This window comes from Saccopteryx leptura, chromosome 7 (assembly GCF_036850995.1).
Source record: "Saccopteryx leptura isolate mSacLep1 chromosome 7, mSacLep1_pri_phased_curated, whole genome shotgun sequence".
NCBI classification, from domain to species: Eukaryota; Metazoa; Chordata; class Mammalia; order Chiroptera; family Emballonuridae; genus Saccopteryx; species Saccopteryx leptura.
Window position 1 is genome coordinate 117,543,224 of NC_089509.1, and position 21,261 is coordinate 117,564,484.

The following is a 21,261-nucleotide window of genomic DNA, read 5'->3' on the forward strand; positions in this document are numbered from 1 at the left end:
CCACCCCAGCCTAGGAAGCCCTACCCAAGGGCAGCAGCAGAGACCCTGCATGGTTACCGTCTTAGCATTCGTTGACCTCAGATACTCATCATGTCTCTCTTCCGGGGCCCAGGAGAAAAAGGCTGGAGTGGACATCACCAAGGCCAGAGGCGGCCTAATTCAGCCCGGCCATTGGGACGAGAGCGTAGACCCGTCTCTGTAGGGGACACACGGCGCCCCGGCGGTCCCGATGGTCAGCTCTGTCCCCCAGTTGGACATGGCACCGCCAGGCTCCACGGAACCAACACAAAACCCCAGTCATTCCATTTTCCGATCGGCTTATTATCATAAGATCGTCTCATCCCCCTGGGCACAATCCTCCGCTCCCTGCGTACGTGGGATCACGTATTATGCAAGATTCAAAGTCGCCCGACGCCGTGAAGAAAATAAAAGGGCTCTCTGCATAGGGCAGAAATAATTTGCAAGACCGACTTGGGGTAGAGTGTTCTGGAATGAAGTCCAGTGGGCCCGTGGCTTTCAGAAGCCCCGGCAGGCTCCCTCTCTGAACGACCGCGGAACAAAAGGCCCCGGCTGGGCGCATTATAATTTCCTCCAACCAGTTCCAAAGTACTCATCTTTTCGGTGACAGGAAGAGGAACAGTGATGTCCCAGGACGTGGGCATTGTGCGGACTATAGACACACACACAAAAGCTACGTGTGGGTGTTTGGGACGGCTCGTTGGGGGAGGCTGTAATTACATTTGCCTCTGAGGAGGCTTTGAAGTCCGCGGCTGACCGTTGGAGGAGAGAGGACCGCTCCCCGTCAGCGAGGTCTGTCGGTGGCAGGATTCTTGCAAACTGGGAAAGTTGCTGGAGCAGGATCAATTAATTTGCACATGGAGTAAAAAAAATCCGTCTTTGCAGAGGGAGGGCGCCCCCTCCTGCATTGGCTGTTGGAGTGAAGCGCCCAGCTCTCTCGGGGGGTGCTGTGTGTGTGTGCGCTCGGTGGTCCAGGGGGCCCCGGACCCCGCTCTGAGCCCGGGGAGACCCAGGCCGGCACCAGGTTGGTGACAGTTTCCGCTCAGGCCCAGTGCTGCTGGCGTGCCTCCCAGGGAGATGTCCCCTCCCTCAAAGCCTCGTAAACACAGGGTGCAAAGTGCCACGTGTCCCCGGGCGGATGGCGGTGGACGCAGCCATGCTGCTCCACTCCCGGTGGACACGTGTTACCAGGAGCCGCTCTGCAAAGTCACTGTGGGCGTAGGGACTGCCCAGAGTCTGGGTCCGGCAGGCTGTCCCTGTCCCAGGTGGCTGGCCTCAGAGTGTGTGTGTGTGTGTGGGGGGGGGTTCCCGGTGATCCTTCCATCATCATGTTCTTCCTGTCACCTTCCCCCAACAGGCCCTGATGTCACCAGCGTCCCCCTCTCCTCGGGGTCCTGGAGGTGTGAGGATGGCCACCCTCTCCTCGGGGTCCTGGAGGTGTGAGGATGGCCACCCTCTCCTCGGGGTCCTGGAGGTGTGAGGATGGCCACCCTCTCCTCGGGGTCCTGGAGGTGTGAGGATGGCCACCCTCTCTTCAGGGTCCTGGAGGTGTGAGGATGGCCACCCTCTCCTCGGGGTCCTGGAGGTGTGAGGATGGCCACCCTCTCCTCAGGGTCCTGGAGGTGTGAGGATGGCCACAGCAGCCGGCGGTCACGGGTAAATGGATGGGCGGGTCTGTGCTCAGAGTCAGGACAGCACAGAGGACACGAGAGGGGGGTTGGCTGTGGCATAGGGACGTGGGGGGTGTAACTTGGGGTACCCTGTGGCTCACTGGGTTTCTTCCATGAGGTGACTCACACGGACACCCACTCGTAGGCCGTGGAGTGTGACACGACGCCCAGCTGGGCTAGGAGGGGACGGTGGCTGTGACAGGGACTGAGGTGGGGGGTCTCTGGGCTACTTGAAGGCCACAGGGTCCTCCCCCGGGGCCTCTGTGTCACTGGGTAGAACGTGACTGTTTCCTATGATATTTTCCATCGTCAGTCAATTCCTTAAAAGTTACATTTTTTTCATTGTTTACCGCGTTATCCGCTTTTTAAAAGCTCACCGCAGGTTCCAGAGGCGTTCTCCAAGGGCGTGTGGAGATGAAGGTTTCAGTGCGAGAATTAAAGTGAAAACCGACCGCAGGACGGAGATGCTACAGAATCTGCTCGTCCGCACCTCTTCCATCTGTGGAGCGTTTAAAGCTGTGTCCTCGCTGGCGGGCCCTGCACGGAGCGCGATCGGGGCCCAGGCCCCCCGGCTTTTCTGTCCCTCTGCCCTGGCTGGGGGCCATCGTTTTAAAAACTGTTTTCTTGTAACTGCGGAAGCAGGGACGGCACGGAGGCTGGTGCAGAGCCCGCCCCGCCCGCCCCCGGGGGACGCAGGGGCGGCCACCTTTCCAGGGTCCCCCAGGGGCTCTGACCGTCAGTGGCGTCATAGACACATACGGCCCCTGCCCTGCAGGATGAGTTGACCGCTGGCCCGACCAGACTCCAGCGTTAGGGCTGTGACTCTGGGACATAAACTGAGGTGGGGGGGGCATGCCAGCTCTGAGCCCGGCCGGGCGCCTCTCCCAGCCCCGGGGTCGCCCGTCTCTCAGGGCGAGACTCCCAGCAGGCGCTCCGGAGCCGCTCGCTGTGGGCAGACTGCACGTGGGCTGTCTCAAGCACTTCGCCTCGGGGGCCCGTGGGAGCCTGCTCAAGGCTAGATCGGAGCCCAGGTGTTTGGGAGGCACAGGGAACCTGGCCGTGGCTCTCTTGTCGCAAAGGAAGGCCCCTGATGATGGTCCCGGCCGGGGGTGGAGGGTGTTCAGGGCCCTCGTCTCTCCAAAGCTGCTGTGCTCGAGGCAGTAGGAACTGGGAGCCTGGGGGTGTTCAGGGCGTCCACCCCAGGTCATTACGGGCAAGGAAACACACAGGGCTCCCCGGGGGGCCTGGGGGGCCAGCCTGGGTCAGCGGGTGCTCAGACTCCTTCTTGCTCCTGCAGACAGATCACTTGCGTGGTCCTGCAGGGCTGGGAGCAGTTCGGGACTTTGGGGGAGACCACTGCCCTCTCTGAGCCCTGCTGGTCGGGACGGTCACCTCGCGGGGCCCTTCCTGCCCCGCCCGCCCCACGTGCAGCTGGGGCCGGGGGTCCGCGTCAGCCCTTCCTGCCGCAGCTGGGTCCCCTCCGACTCCCCGAGGGGCAGGAAGCGGATGTTTTCATGGTGCAGCCGCTCGGTGTGGACAGTAAACACCACCTTGTCCCTCGGGGGGCCCAGTGCACCTGCCTGGGCATCGCCCACAATTGCTGCTCTGGTCCCAGGACCCCGGGTGAGGCCTGAGGCTCAAGTGTGCGGGGCCACGGGCACATGTCACCAGCTCTATGCGGAACCGGGGGCTGGGGGAGGGGCGTGTGCGGCACGTGTAGTGTGTGTGTCTGTGTGTGCATGGAAACGTGCGTGCGTTTATTACACATGTGTGTATGTGTGTGTTTATATGTGTGTCTACCTGTGTCTGTGTGTTTTAGTGTCGTGTGTGTGTGTGTGTGTGTGTTTATATGTGTGGGATGTGTGTCTACCTGCGTCTGTGTGTTTTAGTGTCGTGTGTGTGTGTGTGTGTGTGTTTATATGTGTGGGATGTGTGTCTACCTGCGTCTGTGTGTTTTAGTGCTGTGTGTGTGTGTGTGTGTGTGTGTGTGTGTTTATATGTGTGGGATGTGTGTCTACCTGCGTCTGTGTGTTTTAGTGTCGTGTGTGTGTGTGTGTGTGTGTGTTTTAGTGTCGTGTGTGTGTGTGTGTGTGTGTGTGCACGCGTGTGGCTGCACTGGCCCACGGTCACTCAGTCAGTTTGTGAATTAGAACCCAGCCCACCCGGCTTTCAGGGCTCCACGACCCTGTTCCCGGCTCACTGGCTGGCCCTCCTTCCCAGACAGGCTGGGGTGCGGCCTGCGGACGGGGGGGGGGGGAGCGGCAGGGAAACAGAACTGAGCGAACGGGGTGCAGACGGTGGCAGTGGGGACCCCGCAGAGAGGCCTCAGCCCGTGCAGGGCCTCACCCGTTTCTCACGGGACCCCTCGCCCGGGACCCCGGGGAGGCAGGAGCTCCCCCACGCCCCTTCCCGCCTGCCCCTCATCACCCCGCTGCATGGTCCACTCATGACGACAGAGATCTCCCGTCGCCCCTGCTCCCCCGGGCAGGGTCCCCGAGAGCCAGGGAGGCAGAGACCAGACACAAGAGCATCAAACACGGGGCGTGGGCAGAGCCGGCCTGAGACCGTGCGTGGGTCAGCCCGGGCCTTCGCTTCAACACTCAGCTTCATTTCTACGAGGCTTAAGCCCGAGGCCGGAGAAAGAGAGCGTTCTGCTGTTGGCTGGGGGGGCGTGGGGGGGCGTGGGCTGACCGGGAGAGCACCTGTTGCCCTGAGCACCTGGGACTCCTAGTGCCCGGAGCGCAGGGGCCGGATGGAGCGCGGGGGGGGGGGGGGCACTCCCAGAGGACTGAGGCCCGCGGTGGAGACCCCGGGCACTCCGGTCTTGGCCAAGGGTCCCTGTGGTTCTCCAGATCTGGCCGTGTAGGAGCCGCGGGCTTGGTTTCAAACCCACTGCCCTCAGCCCTCCCTCTGCTGCCCCAGGCCTGTCTCAGATGGAAATCTTGGCTGTCATCAGAGTGGACGCCCCGTCCCGTGGGTGATGACGTTGGGGCGTCCGTCCCTCGTGACGGCTGGGATGGGCGCCTCCTTCAGGACATCGGCGGTTCAGGTCCCCTGGTGACAGTGCAGGAAAGAGCCCCGGGACACTTAGCACAGTTACTGGCTTTGCGTCCACGCGGATGGAGCTCACAGAGTCTCAGCTTAGGGTGTTCTGAGTTCCTAGTTCTGGACGGAGCTGTGGGGGCCCGAGCGTCCCCGGAACACTCTCCCGGGGCTCCTGGTATCCAAGGCCCCGGACCTGGCACCTGCGGGTCCCCGAGGCTGGACCAGGGCAGAGCCCCGCCCCCGGCTGTCATTCCACTCTCATCAGCATTCATTCTGTCCCACGCGCCCTTAATGAGGGTTAATGACATTAATTACTGTCCTCTTCACTTCAGAACGTGCTCAGGAGAAACTAATTGTCGCATAACGGCCCAAGAACAGCCCAGGCCCTGGTGGAACTCCAGGAAGCCTGAGTCCCCTCTTCTCTGTGCCAGTTGCCCCTCTCTCTGTGCTGGTCCCCTTCTCTCCCTGTCCCCCTTCTCTCTCCCTGTCCCCCTTCTCTCTCTCCCTGTCCTCCTTCTCTCTCTCCCTGTCCCCCTTCTCTCTCTCCCTGTCCCCCTTCTCTCTCTCTCTACCCTTCTCTCTCCCTGTCCCCTTCTCTCTCCCTGTCCCCCTTCTCTCTCTCCCTGTCCCCCTTCTCTCTCCCAGCCCCCCTTCTCTCTCCCTGTCCCCCTTCTCTCTTCCTGTCCCCCTTCTCTCCCTGTCCCCCTTCTCTCTCTCCCTGTCCCCCTTCTCTCTCCCTGTCCCCCTTCTCTCTCCTTGTCCCCCTTCTCTCTCCCTGTCCCCCCTTCTCTCCCTGTCCCCCTTCTCTCTCCCTGTCCCCCTTCTCTCCCTGTCCCCCTTCTCTCTCTCCCTGTCCCCCTTCTCTCTCCCTGTCTCCCCTTCTCTCTCTCCCTCTCCCCCTCTCTCTCCCTCTCCCCCTTCTCTCTCTCCCTGTCCCCCTTCTCTCTCCCTGTCCCCTTCTCTCTCCCTGTCCCCCTTCTCTCTCCCTGTCTCCCCTTCTCTCTCTCCCTGTCCCCTTCTCTCTCCCTGTCCCCCTTCTCTCTCTCCCTGTCCCCCCTTCTCTCTCTCCCTGTCCCCCTTCTCTCTCCCTGTCCCCCTTCTCTCCCTGTCCCCCTTTTCTCTCCCAGCCCCCCTTCTCTCTCCCTGTCCCCCTTCTCTCTCCCTGTCCCCCTTCTCTCTCTCCCTGTCCCCCTTCTCTCTCTCCCTGTCCCCCTTCTCTCTCCCTGTCCCCCTTCTCTCTCTCCCTGTCCCCCTTCTCTCTCTCCCTGTCCCCCTTCTCTCTCTCTCTACCCTTCTCTCTCCCTGTCCCCTTCTCTCTCCCTGTCCCCCTTCTCTCTCTCCCTGTCCCCCTTCTCTCTCCCAGCCCCCCTTCTCTCTCCCTGTCCCCCTTCTCTCTCCCTGTTCCCCCTTCTCTCTCCCTGTCCCCCTTCTCTCTCCCTGTCCCCCTTCTCTCTCCCTGTCCCCCCTTCTCTCCCTGTCCCCCCTTCTCTCTCTCCCTGTCCCCCTTCTCTCCCTGTCCCCCTTCTCTCCCTGTCCCCCTTCTCTCTCCCTGTCCCCCTTCTCTCTCTCCCTGTCCCCCCTTCTCTCTCCCTGTCCCCCTTCTCTCTCCCTGTCCCCCTTCTCTCTCTCCCTGTCCCCCTTCTCTCTCTCCCTGTCCCCCTTCTCTCTCTCTATACCCTTCTCTCTCCCTGTCCCCCTTCTCTCTCCCTGTCCCCCCTTCTCTCTCCCTGTCCCCCTTCTCTCTCCCTATCCCCCTTCTCTCTCCCTGTCCCCCTTCTCTCTCTCCCTGTCCCCCTTCTCTCTCCCTGTCCCCTTCTCTCTCCCTGTCCCCCTTCTCTCTCCCTGTCCCCCTTCTCTCTCTCCCTGTCCCCCCTTCTCTCTCCCTGTCCCCCTTCTCTCTCCCTGTCCCCCTTCTCTCTCTCCCTGTCCCCCTTCTCTCTCTCCCTGTCCCCCTTCTCTCTCTCTATACCCTTCTCTCTCCCTGTCCCCTTCTCTCTCCCAGCCCCCCTTCTCTCTCCCTGTCCCCCTTCTCTCTCCCTGTCCCCCCTTCTCTCTCCCTGTCCCCCTTCTCTCTCCCTGTCCCCTTCTCTCTCCCTGTCCCCCTTCTCTCTTCCTGTCCCCCTTCTCTCTCCCTGTCCCCCCTTCTCTCTCCCTGTCCCCCCTTCTCTCTCCCTGTCCCCCTTCTCTCTCCCTGTCCCCCTTCTCTCTCCCTGTCCCCCCTTCTCTCTCCCTGTCCCCCTTCTCTCTCCCTGTCCCCCCTTCTCTCTCCCTGTCCCCCTTCTCTCTCCCTGTCCCCCTTCTCTCTCCCTGTCCCCCTTCTCTCTCCCTGCCCCCTTCTCTCTCTCTGTACCCTTCTCTCTCCCAGCCCCCCTTCTCTCTCCCTGTCCCCCTTCTCTCCCTGTCCCCCTTCTCTCTCCCTGTCCCCCTTCTCTCTCTCCCTGTCCCCCCTTCTCTCTCTCTGTACCCTTCTCTCTCCCAGCCCCCCTTCTCTCTCCCTGTCCCCCCTTCTCTCTCCCTATCCCCCTTCTCTCTCCCTGTCCCTCCTTCTCTCTCCCGTCCCCCACCTCTGTGTCAGTCCTCCTTCTCTCTCCCAGTCCCCCCTTCTTTCTCCCGGACCCCTTCTTCTCTGCCGCCCCCCTGGCCCTCCTACTGTGACTTCCTCCTCACTTTTCTTCTCTTGCCTTAGAGCCACCATCTCTCCTGTCTCTGTGTCTGTGACACCCCAGGGGCTGTGGCTCGTTGTGGCATCACCTGTCCAGGGGTTCCCGCCCCGTGGGTGAGGACGTGAGGGGCGTCCCTCCTCCTGCACGGTGGCTGTGACCAGCACCTCTTTGGAGTGCCGTCCGGCAGGGCCACCCAGATTACAAACTCACAGGTGATTGGACCCAGTGAGCGTATCTGACAGATTTTCTCTCCTAGAAATGTATCTGACGGGTTTTCCCCTGTACGTGTCCTCAGAGGAGAACATATAAAGGTGTTCATTGCGGCCTGGACAGGACAGCCCAAGGCTGGGCCTCGTCTAAACGTCCCTCCAGACGGCGCCTGGTTAAACCAGTTACTCATGCTCTCTCTGTGACGTGGGGCGTTATACAGCCAATCTAAAGTGAGGCCAATCTACGTGTGCGGATGGGAAACAACACCCAAGATATATTATTAAGTGAAAAGAGCAAGGGGGTGGAGATATATATATATATATACACACACGCACACACACACACACACACGCACACACACGCACACACACGCACACACACACACACACGCACACACACACACGCACACACACACGCGCACACACACGCGCGCACACACACGCGACACACACACGCGCACACACACACGCACACACACACACGCACACACACGCACACACACGCACACACACACACACACGCACACACACGCACACACACACACACACACGCACACACACGCACACACACTGTATATATAATAACCATGTGTGTAAAAGACGTGGGCTGGCTGTCTCTGGGGCTGTATGTCCATAGACCCGCATGTTCCTGCCACACACAGTGCAGGAGGCGTGAGCACCGTGGGTGCGGGGCTGTGGCTTGCTGGGCTCTTCCAGGCATCCCCAAACTACGGCCCGCGGGCCGCATGTGCCCCTCTGAAACCATTTATACAGCTCCCGCCGCCCTTCCGGAAAGGGGCACCTCTTTCACTGGTGGTCAGTGAGAGGAGCACTGTATGTGGCAGCCCCCCAACGGTCTGAGGGACAGTGAACTGGCCCCCTGTGTAAAAAGTTTGGACATACAAGGGGGTCTGCTCAGGTCTGGAAGTTGGGGGTCCTGGGGTATAAGACGGTAAGTCTACAGCCGGGTGCTCAGAGAGCGGACTCGGAGGGACGCCTTCCTGGAGCGCTCAGTGTGTCCAGAGCATGCGGCCACGCTGACTCTCTCCGTCCCACTTTGCATTGGTCTTCTGCACGGACGCAGGCTGAGCGGTATGCGCCGGTGGCCGGGGGCTCCTGGGTGCCGCAGGTGGTTCTGGGCATTGAAGAGCCCACCTCCCGGGAATCCCACAAACACCCTGACGTCTGTTGTGGTCCACAGAGCAGAGGGGTGCGCCACATTCTGTCGGGGTGTTCCTACACTTTAAATTAAACCCTTCCAACCTCCATTCCTGTCTCCTTCCTCTGTGCTCCCAGCAGCATCTGGAAATGGGTGGCTTACACTCTTTCACCCTTTCATGCTCGTTTAATATTTAAATTCCTTATCGAAGCCGTACTTTCCTGTTCTTTAATTGGTTTCTGGCCAGCCTGTTTTCTTCTTCATTTGGCTCTCTGTTCCCCACACCTTACACTACGTTATGTACAAATTTACATGGGGTTAAGGACAATTACATAGTTTTCCTTCAGCCACTGGCCTGCCAATTTTTGGTGCTTTGCCAGAGTCGTAGATCGCAAATCAAGGGGCGATTACTTCTGCCCCCATGTTCCAAAAGTCTGAGAACTCATGTCTTTAATTCAGGGAAATTCCCAGCAAGTACTTCTTCAAATTAATGTTCCTTTGATAGCTCTTCTTCTAGGACTTCTGTCATTTGGATGCCAGTGTCTTTAAACGTCCCTATTTGTAGTTGATAGGTTTTATCTTGTTGCTTTTCTTTGCTGTCTTCTGGGGGAACTCCCCCAGGACCAACCTCCACTTCCCTAACTTGCTCTTTGACCGTGTCTAGTCTAGAGTTCATACCTCTGTTAGTTTTCCCATTTTATATAAATTACTGTATTTTTAATTTCTAAGCTTTCTTTTTGTGACGTTTCTCAGAATTATCTCTTCTAACCCTATTTCTGTGTGACCCCGGACCTTAGTTATTCCATCTTCAAAGTCAGAAGATTGACGTAGCTATTAAATTTTTTTTTCACTCAGGCAACCACATTATTGAGTCAGTTCATCAAAGATAACAGAACTTTATTCCATTATATGAAGTCTATTTAATAGAGTGAAGAATTAATTTATTAAAATATATGCAAGAGAATATACAGTATCTAGGGATTAATACAAGGCTAGTCTGCTGGTAACACACTCTAGTTACTTACTAGCTGTCAAATTAGAGCATTCCCTATCAAATTTTAAATTTGTCAACTAGTACCGATGCGACGAAGCATCCAACTTGAAAAGATGGGGGGGCATGCGTGAAGAGAGAATTTCGGTTATGTACAAATTTACACGGGGTTAAGGACAATTACAAGCTCTATAAACAGTTGCTGTGGACCGCTTCCTCGGTGGACAGCCCAGCGAAGGTCTCAGCGAGCGAGGTCAGAGGCCGTGGAGCTTGCGGGGTCAGCTGGGTCCTCTGCAGACCGGAGAGGGGAGGCCATCGTCACCCCTGAGACCGACACGGGACGGCTCCCCGGAGAGGCGTTACTTTTTCTTTTTCTCCTTTTTCCCTTTCTTCTTTCCTTTCTCCTTCTTTTTTCCTTTCTCCTTGGCCTTGCCCGCATTCTCTCCGGTCAATGCCAAGGTGCGCCTTCTGCCCATGGGGGTTTTGGCATACCAGTTCTGAAATAGAACAGACGTTTAGGGAAATGTCAAAAGGATGTGACATCACTGGAACGCTCTTCGAATTAAGGACGCTCTTGCTAAGACGGAAAGGGGCGAGCAGCCACTAAACTCTGGGCACTCGATGCGTGTTTAATACACATTCTTATCTGTACTTGGACACAGTTCGGAACTGCTTCTCAAGAAGTTAACAGCTTCAGAGAACCGTGGTCCAAATCTAGCCAACAACGCTTCCCAACGAAGCCACCTGTCTTCCTGGGGGTCCTACTCTGTCCTGAGGGTGTGGGTTTTCTTGGTAAGGTGACTGTCTCTCCTCCGTGGTGCACAGAGACCCAGTGGCACCGTGGTGGCCGTGTGTGCTCCGTGGGAGGCCACACCAACACTCCAAGGCAGACAGCCGAGAACCTGGCGGAAATACCGAAGCCGGGCTATCAACAAAGCGCCTAGTATTGCAGTCGGGCCCGTGACGGGGTTGTTCTCAACCTCCACACTTCCTGTGAACCCCCCGCCCCACCACAAGCATTTTGGTTGATGAACTTTATAGTAGTAATATTTCACTGAATGACTGGCTACACTGTACGTTATTTATCAATTCTCTTATTAATGACCTAAAGGTCATTTCCAGTTTTTTACTATTATGAACAATGCTGAAACTCACAATTATTATTATTATTATTATTATTATTATTATTATTATATTTTTCTGAAGTTGGAAATGGGGAGGCAGTCAGACAGACTCTCGCATGCACCCGGCTGGGATCCACCCGGCATGCCTACCGGGGGGCGATGCGATGCTCTGCCCATCTGGGATGTTGCTCTGTTGCAACCAGAGCCATTCTAGCACCTGAGGCAGAGGCCAGAGAGCCATCCTCAGTGCCCAGGCCAACTTTGCTCCAATGGAGCCCTGGCTGCAGGAGGGGAAGAGAGAGAGAGGAAGGAGAGGGGGAGGGTGGAGAAGCAGATGGGCGCTTCTCCTGTGTGCCCTGGCTGGGAATTGAACCCGGGACTCCTGCACGCCAGGCCGACACTCTACCACTGAGCCAACCGGCCAGGGCTATTATTATTTTTTTACATATCTCCTTACGTACACTTGTGAGAGAAGTTTTCTAGGGCATATGCATCAAAATGGGAGTCCTGGGCTGGTCGGTCCCAAGCACCTTTAAGTTTACTGACTATATTCAAATTGTTCGCCTAAGTGGCTGTGAGTGGGGAGCTGTCTCAATCTTCAGAGATCTTAAAATGTCTTGATTTTCTCTTGTCTCTTGGGTGCCAGCTAAACGGGATAAGATTTCAGGCAGACGGTTGTGTTTCCTCGGCACTTTGCAGCTATGGCTTGTCTTCTGGCAACTACTGTGGTCCAAGAGCCTTCTGATTTCCTGAATGTTATATCTTTGTAGGCAACCCAGCGTCTTTTAAGACCGGCCTGTGGTCTTGTTGCCGGGCGCCCTGAAACTTGAAGTGGACCACGGCAAGCACGGGACAAAAGCAGCTCTGACTGGGAGTGTCCCACTTAGGGAACAATCCTCTGTCTGCAAAACTTGTCCCATTGTGTGAGATACGAAGGAAAAGCCAGAGAGAACCAAGACGTGTGTGTGTGTGTGTGTGTGTGTGAGTGTGTGTGTACATGTGTGTGTGTGTACGTGTGTGTGTGTGTGTGTGTGTGTGTGTGTGTGTGAGAGAGAGAGAGAGAGAGAGGGAGGGAGGGAGGGAGAGAGACAGAGAGAATCCAAAGGTTTTGAAGCTGCTACTCAATTCTACAATCGGGCTGTCAATTTTGAAGATCATGGGCCATGATTTTCTTAAAATTTGGAAGACACTTGATTTTACTGCTCAGGCCGAAAAGGTTTTGTGATGCAAAAATTTCGAGTTCTCAAATCTGGTCGCATACTTCAAGTTCCCAGGACCTGGGAGCCCAGGGGTGGTGGGGGGGGGGGGTCACGGGAGTGTTCGCGGCTCTGACCTTGGGGCTCCGCTTACCTTAAAGCTGTCTTCCTCCTCCTGGTACACGGGGTCCGTGCCGCTGAGCGCCGCGACGAACTCCAGGGCCAGGAGCGGCTTGCGTGCCTGCTGCCTGACCCTCCGCTCCGTGAGCACGCCCTTCGCCGCGTGGACGATGGGCCCCTGGGTGAAGCCGTCGGTGACTTTTGCCAGGCAGCTGACGTTCAGGGCATTCGTGATGACGCCTCCATTGCGTTGGATGATCTGTTTCCACAAGACTGTTGTATCCGGGAGGGTGGAAAAGACAGAGAACAAGGGTCACGACGGAGGAGGCGGCATTATCGACGGGGTTCTGGGCAGGGAGCTGCGTCACATCCAGAGAGGAGTGGGGACAGGACGGCTCCTCCGTGACTCCGATGAGCAGAAAGCCCCGTCACGCACGCTTTCCTCCGATTTTCCACCCACACCACCCACGTGTCGAAGGTCTGCGGAGTCCGTGAGCTTCTTGCGAATTGACAAGGAGAAACTAAGCCACGGTCAATAGACTTTGAACGTGGGACCTTTAAAGGTGTTCAAAGTCCTTCAGAATTGGAAAGTCACGGAGGGGTGACACGGGATCTCTGCTCATCAGAATGTTAAACGCTGCCCACAAGGAAATGAGGGGGTCAGGGGACCGTGCAGCTGCTCCCGTGCCTCCAGCCTCTGGTCCAGTGCATTTCACCAGTGAAATAAAAGTTGGTTTTGCATCTCATCTGCATAATCAAACAACTTTCTTTGACTTGTCGTTTGCTTTTCTGATGTTTAATTAAAAAAAAATCAAATGCTTCTTTTTTTATTGCTTCATATTCATTTTGAAATATTCCCTGATTTTTGTATATTTTCCAGAGTTTGTAGTGGTAAGAATATGATTTTTTTTTAAAGTTCATTTTTTACTTATTTAGTTTTTTTTATTTATTCATTTTACAGAGGAGAGGGAGAGACAGAGAGAGAGAGAGAGAGAGAGAGAGGAGAGACAGAGAGAGAGAAGTGGGGGAGGAGCTGGAAGCATCAACTCCCATATGTGCCTTGACCAGGCAAGCCCAGGGTTTCGAACCGGCGACCTCAGCATTTCCAGGTCGACGCTTTATCCACTGCGCCACCCCAGGTCAGGCAGTTCATTTTTTACTTATGTTTATACATAGATGCTAATTTCCATCAGTCACTTCCGGGCTCAGTCCCCCGTGGGGGTGAGACATTATACCTCATATTAAATAGAGCGACTTGACCCTATTCTCTCCCTGACAACTGTTGGTCTGTTAAATGACTACATCGTCCGAATACATCGATTCAGAGCAGCTCAGGGAAACGCAAAAGACTAATTATTGTCAAGGAAGAAAATGACTTGTAACCATGACCACATCGGAGTCTGGCTTTTGGGCCACGGGTCATTCCAACAATTTCCCTCCACTGTCCTCTTTGGCGGGGAGTCCTTGGCCCTGCGGTGAGTGGGCTCGTTGGGAAAGGGCACCCCTACCACGGGCCCTGTCAGGGTCTCCAAACGGAGATGGCGAGGCTTCACGGCTGAGTTCAGTTCCTTACTGCTCATTGAAACGTCAATTATAGAAGATTACGCAAAACTCACTACAGCAGTGGTCCCCAACGCCCGGGCCGCGGACCGGTACCGGTCCGTGGGCCATTTGGTACCGGTCCGCAGAGAAAGAATAAATAACTTACATTATTTCTGTTTTATTTATATTTAAGTCTGAACGATGTTTTATTTTTAAAAAATGACCAGATTCCCTCTCTTACATCCGTCTAAGACTCACTCTTGACACTTGTCTCGGTCACGTGATACATTTATCCGTCCCACCCTAAAGGCCGGTCCGTGAAAATATTTTCTGACATTAAACCGGTCTGTGGCCCAAAAAAGGTTGGGGACCACTGCACTACAGGATCGTTCTAAGCTACTTGTGGAAGGACAGAGTGTGGCGAAGTCCCCTTATGCAGATATAAGCGCGGTAGAATTAGAAACGACGGAGCTATTATATAGCCCACGGTGAAGATAAACTGCCTTCCGGTCACAACCAGACAGCACCCTCCCTGGGGGTTTTGGTGTGTCTCCTGCCCAGATTTATGACATCTAAAAACAGAAGTAGAAACAGGTCTGCACGGTGGCTCTGGAGGCTGAGAAGGAACCACGTTTTATGGGGGAGTCTCAGGGGAGAGTGCCTAAAGCAGAGGACCCAAGAGATACCCTAGGGCTGGGACTCTGTGGACTTCATTAATGGACACCCATGGGCCAAGTCCCACCCGCAGCACGGAGCGGACGAGTCATCGGGCCAGCGTGAGGACCCAGGGCGCCCAGCCACAAAGACTCCGCTCTCTCCCCTGCCTCCCTGAGGGGCTAGGACAGTCCCCACCGCCTCTCTACAAGTACAGACTCACGGACAGTGGAGTGACAAAGCGGCAGGTCCTCTGGTCTGGCGCACACACGTTAAGCACGCCCTTGACCGTGGGAGCGTACGCGTCTCAGTATTTGTGTCGAGTTTTGGTCGAGAGTCCTCAAGACACCTAAGCCATTGATGACTGCCAGGGCTCAGCAGTGATTGACGAAGGCGCAGTAAGGGGCCCTGGGGACGCGTCACAGCCCCCCCGTGGGACTTGCCCAGAGCCACCTCCGGCTCCTGAGAATGGGAAAGACCACCAGGCAGGTGAACTGGACTCAGTAGCCTCGAGGGCTGGGACAACACCACCAGCTCATTCTTGACCTTAAATCTCTGCTTGGGGGTAAGAGGGGAGTAGGGAGGAGGAGGAGGTGGAGGAGGAGGAGGAGGAGGAGATGGAGGAAGAGGAGGTGGAGGAGGTGGAGGAGGAGGAGGAGGAGGAAGAGGAGGAGGAGGAGGAGGAAGAAAGCATAGGAAGAAAACCTGGCCAGGGGAGGGGGCGGGGAGGGAGAGGGGGAGGGGAGGGGAAAGCCCCCTGCAAGGCCAGGAGTGGGGGATTCTCGGCGGTGACAGTGGGCAGAGACGGCGGTGCGCACCCACTCCTGTGCCGACTCCCTGCCTTGCTGGATTACTCATCCCTGCCCCCCTGACCCTTGGTGGGGCCCTGTGGGCCGCCCTGGCCAACGGAACACAGGTGGAGGACCAGCTGGGCCCCTTCTGGGTCCAGCCCCTCCCATCTCCTGGGAGCCCGTCCACACTGTCCTTCTCTCCTCTCCTCTGGGAGCCCGTCCACACTGTCTTTCTCTCCTCTCCTCTGGGAGCCCGTCCACACTGTCTTTCTCTCCTCTCCTCTGGGAGCCCGTCCACACTGTCTTTCTCTCCTCTCCTCTGGGAGCCCGTCCACACTGTCCTTCTCTCCTCTCCTCTGGGAGCCCGTCCACACTGTCTTTCTCTCCTCTCCTCTGGGAGCCCGTCCACACTGTCTTTCTCTCCTCTCCTCTGGGAGCCCGTCCACACTGTCTTTCTCTCCTCTCCTCTAGGAGCCCGTCCACACTGTCTTTCTCTCCTCTCCTCTGGGAGCCCGTCCACACTGTCTTTCTCTCCTCTCCTCTGGGAGCCCGTCCACACTGTCTTTCTCTCCTCTCCTCTAGGAGCCCGTCCACACTGTCTTTCTCTCCTCTCCTCTGATGCTGGCCGGACGCAAAGGACCCGGTGGTGGGCGCGGAGGCCCTGGGAGACGCAGAGGCCACTAGATGGCTGGAGAAAGGACTGGGACCAACGTCCTCCCATACTTTTTGTATGACACGGGTTTATGAAGCCGGAGCACAACTGACTGAGGCAGAAATGAGCACACATTACAAATGGCGGCAGCGGGGGGGGGGGGGGCAAGCTAGGAGCTTCTAGTACGTGTGGAGGAGAGTCGTTCTTGTAGCCAATGAGGAGTTCAAGACCAGCCGGAAGGGAGCGTACGTCCCTACCATTTTGCCGGTGCTACTGTGGCTGGCCAAGCACGAACAGACACTGAGTCTGACCGAGTCCTTGTTATAATCATCGTTAATGGTAACTAGGGCCACCGTGTCACCACGGTACCGTGTCACCACGGCGCCGTCTCCCTCACCTCTGCCACCGCTGTGGTCCCGTCATCTCCATCAGAGCCAGTCCCTCCACCATCTCTACCCCAAAACCACCACTGCCCCATCTCCACGACCCCCTCTGTGGCAGTCACGCCCTGGGCAGTCCACCGCCCTGGAATCTGGGCTGGCCCGGTCACCGGCTGTTGACCAGTCGGATGTGGTGGCTCTGTGTGGCTTCTGATGCTGGATTTCAAAAGCCCTCCCAGCGTCTGCCTGAGCCTCTGGAAGGGTTTGCCCTTAAGATGCTCCACCCGGGGACCAGCGTGGTGCGGTGCAAAGCCACACGCAGAGGGCAGGGCTGGCTGTCCGGCCGACAGCCTGAGCCAGCAACGGCCAGCGTCCCCTCTGCCCCAGGAGTGAACCACCTTGGCCGTCCAGCCCTGTCCAGTCTTCCTGTGAGTAGGGCCCCTGCCTACATCTGACTGCAGCGTCCTGCGATAGCACAGGGAGCTCTCCCCGCCGAGCCGGGGACCTCGGAACCACGAGAGGGAGTGATCTGTTGTTTTCAACCACTGGGACTTTCGTTACAGCAGCTGAGAGTCCACATCCTCCCCCACCACTGTCCCCTTGTCCTCCTCCCTCTCGGCCACCACAGCCCGGCTCTCCTGGGGGTGTGTGCTCACCTCCTCCAGGAAGGCTCCCAGACAACAGGCCTGAGAAGGAACCACCCCCCTCCTCCACAGAGGAGAAAGAAGATGGCGTCTCAGAAGGTCAGCTGAGTCGTCACGGTCATCGGGCTGCTCCGCGGCCGAGCCCGGGTCCAGAGCCCAGGCCTCGTGGCCCGTTCCGGTGTCAGTGCGCTGCCCCTCTCTTTTCTATTGTCTCTCTTTTCTATTGTCTCTCTTTTCTATTGTCTCTCTTTTCTATTGTCTCTCTTTTCTATTGTCCACCCCCCTTTAAAAACGGCTCAACAGAGGTGCAGTTTGAATCTGTCTATTCAAGAATTTTTTTAAAAAAATGGAAAAAGTCAGCTTCTGTTGTATTTCATGTTTATTTTAAGGAAGTCAATACGTTCCTGGACTCATACTTTGAGACTGAAAACACTAAGGAAAAAAAAAATCAACCTGGTGAGAAGAAATGGTTTTGCAGGAGAAAAGACACCATCACCATGGGTACGGGGCGAGCGGACCCCAACTCCCCTGCAAAAGAACAGTTCGCGCCAACGACGAGCGCTTTTGTCACCTTCAGGGCCCAAAATAATGCTCCCTGTCTAGTTTCCTCTGGTCTCGGGTAGAAAGAAACATGTTGACCACGAACAGGGAGGCATGTCGTGGTCTCGTGACCCAGCGGTTTACACTGGTGGCCCCCGAGGAGTGCGGCTGACGTCGGGTGTGGACGCTGCTCCGGTGCCACCACCTGGTCCTGCCTGGGTGACGAGGGCCACCCTCCCAACACCTGACAGCCTTGGCCAGGCGGTGGCGCAGTGGATAGAGTACCAACACCTGACAGCCCAGCCGCGGTCCCTGGTCAGGGGCGGGGGCCGGGGGTACTTGCCGTATCTGGACGCGTAGTCTGGTCTGGGGACCAGGATAATCTTTTGGTAAACTCTGCAGAAAGGCTTCAGTTCGGCATCGAAGGGGCGGTGTGTGGTCCCCACGATCAGAACCCTGTCGCTGGGTTTCAGAAGTTTCAGGATTTTGGGCAGCTGTTTCTTCAGGCGTTTGGGGTCGATCTGGGGGAAAGAGAGAGAGAGGGGTCAGAACTGAGCCACGTGGGGAGCGAGGAGGTGAGAGGGGCCGAGAACGTGCGTGTGGGAGGCCTCGCCGGAGCGGCCGCAGCTCCATGAGCGTCCTCCCCGCGGGGCTGTCCTGGGCCGGCCCGGACGTTCTCCCCATTCTGGGCGATGGTGACGCAGGCCGGCGCTTCCTGCCCCCTCTCTGGAGCTCAGGTTTGGAAGGGGGCAGGAAGGAAGCACCTGTGGACGCTCCAGCACGGGGCCCTGAGGACAGGAAAGGGCAGGTTTCCAAGCACCGGGGAGCTGGCTGGGATGGAGGGTCAGCTCTGGCGGGGGAGGGGAGCTCTGCGCTCTGCGCTCCTCGGGGCTGTTCTGAAGGTGAACCCGAGATTGCCTTTGCTGACCGCAGTGACAAAGGGGGACCGAGGGCCTCGGTCTCATGTCTGAACAACGTCCGGTACGTGAGTGTGAATCTCTCTGAGGCAGTTTGGAAATTGTGCGAACCTGTTATTTCAGTATAATCTCTGCGCTGACGAGGGCGACGAGCAGCACCCAGGGGCCCAGGGAGGGTGACCTCCAGCCCCAGGGGTCAGATGTGGCCACGTCTCCGTGTCCGGCACAGCAGAGCCAGGAGCACACCGGGGCGATGACCAGCCCCCACAGGAACACCCAGCACAGTCTTGGCTGGTTTTGATCTCGGTTCAGGGACATTTGAGTGAATTACAGCCAAGGTCGAGCTCAAGACCCCGCCGCACGGCCTGCGAGAAGCAGCCTGCGGACGCCCTGCAGAGACGGGTCCCTGGCGTCGGTCCTGTGTGTGCCCCACGCCCAGCAGGGGCGAGCCCTGCCCACAGGGAAGGCCTGGGATACTAGAGAAGGGAGTGGGCGTTTGAGAAAGTCCACCGTCTGGAGTAAGAGTGAAGAGCAGAGGTGGAGTCACAGCTGCTGTCGGGGTGACAGAGCTGCGTAGATTTGCGGGGCTATGGGGACATGGACACCCGTGTGTTCTAGGACCCTGATCCAGGGGCACCCTAGGGTCTGCCCAGTCTCTCTCTGCTCTGGCCCCACAGAGCTGGGAGTCAGGGCCCGGGTGACCAGAGGGCTCTGCACAGCGACAGTGCACCCCGGAGTCAGGTGCCGAGCAGGTGGGGGGGGGGGGGGTGAGAGAGGAGTCCTCCCAGGGCAGGGGGGGCGTCCCTGGGGTGGGTGGCTGGACTGGGCTCTGAGGACCAGGTGTCCACTGGCGCTGTGCAGCTGTGGGCCACGTGGCGGCCGTGAGGTTGTTTGCCTTCTTCCCAGTTTCTGCTCCCTTTGACCAGCGGAAGGCCGAGCTCCCTGCCTGGGTGGCCCAGGTGCAGGAAGGGAACCGGGCGGGAAGAGCAGGATGTGCGGAGGGGACACGGGGGGGGGGGGGAGTCCAATGGGACCTCACAGGAACCCAGGGAGCAGTGGCTCCAGCAAGGCCTGAGATGGGGGGGCAGGGGCGTCCTTGATGGCCAAGGACAGGCCAGGGAGCTCCTTCTCCCTGACGTCTGCCTGCACCTGTCCCCCCTCTCACCCAGCTGGACGTCCATCTCCAAGCTCAGTAATGCTGGTGAGTGGCGTCAGCGCAGTGCTGGCCGCTCCGGGCACTGCTAGTGCCAGCGTGGGCTTCCCGCTTAGTCCTGACAACTCCTTCCTCCACTCTGGGGCCCCGTGCCTGGCGGGGCAGACGTGCGGGGCGGGGCCCCGTGCCTGGCGGGGCAGACGTGCAGGGCGGGGCCCCGTGCCTGGCGGGGCAGACGTGCGGGGCGGGGCAGACGTGGAGGGCGGGGCCCCGTGCCTAGCGGGGCAGACGTGCGGGGCGGGGCCCCGTGCCTGGCGGGGCAGACGTGCGGGGCGGGGCAGACGTGGAGGGCGGGGCCCCGTGCCTGGCGGGGCAGACGTGCGGGGCGGGGCCCCGTGCCTGGCGGGGCAGACGTGCGGGGCGGGGCCCCGTGCCTGGCGGGGCAGACGTGCGGGGCGGGGCCCCGTGCCTGGCGGGGCAGACGTGGAGGGCGGGGCCCCGTGCCTGGCGGGGCAGACGTGCGGGGCGGGGCCCCGTGCCTGGCGGGGCAGACGTGCAGGGCGGGGCCCCGTGCCTGGCGGGGCAGACGTGGAGGGCGGGGCCCCGTGCCTCGCAGGGCAGATGTGCAGGGTGGGGGGGCTTGTTCCCCCCCAATCTCCTTCCTGGGCAAGGGCCTGTCCCAGCTGAGGGCTGCAAAGGAGACTTACCATCTATACTTGTTATTATTATGTCATGTTATGTTACATTATTATGATGATATATCCACTTTATTGAGATATAATTCGCATATCTACCGTTCGCCTATTTAGTGGGTGCGAGTCAGTGTTTTTTAGTAAAATCACAGCGTTGCACAACCACCGCCACAGTTAACTTTAGAAGACTTCTGTCTCCTCCAAAAGGCTGCAGCCATCAGCGGTCACTGCGCATGTCTGCCAGCCCCTTTCCTCGGACCGAGGTGACCGTTAACCCGCTCTCTGTTCCGACAGAGGAGGACATTCTGCACACGTCCTATAAACAGACCCACGCGTTGTGTGTCGTGCGCCTGTGTCCGGCTTCTTTCATTTTAGCATGGCATTTCCGAGGTGACTTCCTGGTAAGTGCCGAGTCACAGCCATCACACGGATAGGGCACTTTGTACGTCTCTGTTCATCGGCTGACGGGCATTTGCGGTGTTTCCACCTGTCGGCTGCTGGGAGTCGTGTCACTGCGAAATCTGCGCGGACACGCTGACGTTTCCGGTTCTCTTGGGCGTACACGTAGGGACCGACTGGCTGGGTCCTGTGGTCCCTTCAGGTCTCACCTTCTCCAGAAGCGCCAGGCTGTTCTCCAAAGTGGCCGCACCACTGCCCGGTCCCGGCATCGGCGTGTCAAAGGTCACGGCTCTCCACGTCCTTGTCAACACGTGTTGTGGTCTGTTTTCTTTTTCCCCTCTTACTTTGCCATCCCAGTGGGTGTGAAGCGGCATCTCATCGTGGTTCTGACTAGTATCTCCCCGACGGCTGACGGCGTTCAACATCTCTCCCTGGACGTACTGGCCATTTGCAGAGCTTCTTTGGAGAACAGGCGTCTTCAGAGCCCTTGCCCACTTTTTCACGGGGTTGTCTCTTTCTGACTGAGCTGGAAGAGTTCTCCGTACGTTCCGGGTACAAGTCGCTTAGCGGACCTAGGACTGCGGATACTGCCTCCCGTTCTGAGAGCCATCCTGGCACTCTCATGATGTCTTCTGCCCTTTACCAGCGAACGGCGTTTCCGGCGTTGATGAGATACAGTTTAATTTTCCTTTTTCTGCTTGG

The 21,261-nt window shown here is 57.8% G+C and overlaps 1 protein-coding gene across 4 annotated transcripts in view; it reads right to left on the bottom strand.

The window, feature by feature from the left end:
* Positions 1 to 9,728: 9,728 nt before the first annotated feature.
* Positions 9,729 to 21,261, bottom strand: part of IQCA1 (IQ motif containing with AAA domain 1) — a 149,764-nt gene continuing 138,231 nt past the window's right edge. For 3 of the 4 annotated variants that reach the window (XM_066345178.1, XM_066345175.1, XM_066345179.1), the window contains exons 17-20: positions 17,742 to 17,919; positions 12,230 to 12,468; positions 10,500 to 10,657; positions 10,168 to 10,252 (exon numbers count right to left, since the gene is read on the bottom strand). In XM_066345178.1, the coding sequence (XP_066201275.1) occupies positions 10,517 to 10,657; positions 12,230 to 12,468; positions 17,742 to 17,919 (558 nt within the window). In that variant the 3' untranslated portion in view covers positions 10,168 to 10,252; positions 10,500 to 10,516. Of the gene's footprint in view, positions 10,253 to 10,499; positions 10,658 to 12,229; positions 12,469 to 17,741; positions 17,920 to 21,261 lie in introns of all 4 variants that reach the window. The other variant, XM_066345176.1, reaches the window with a different exon arrangement.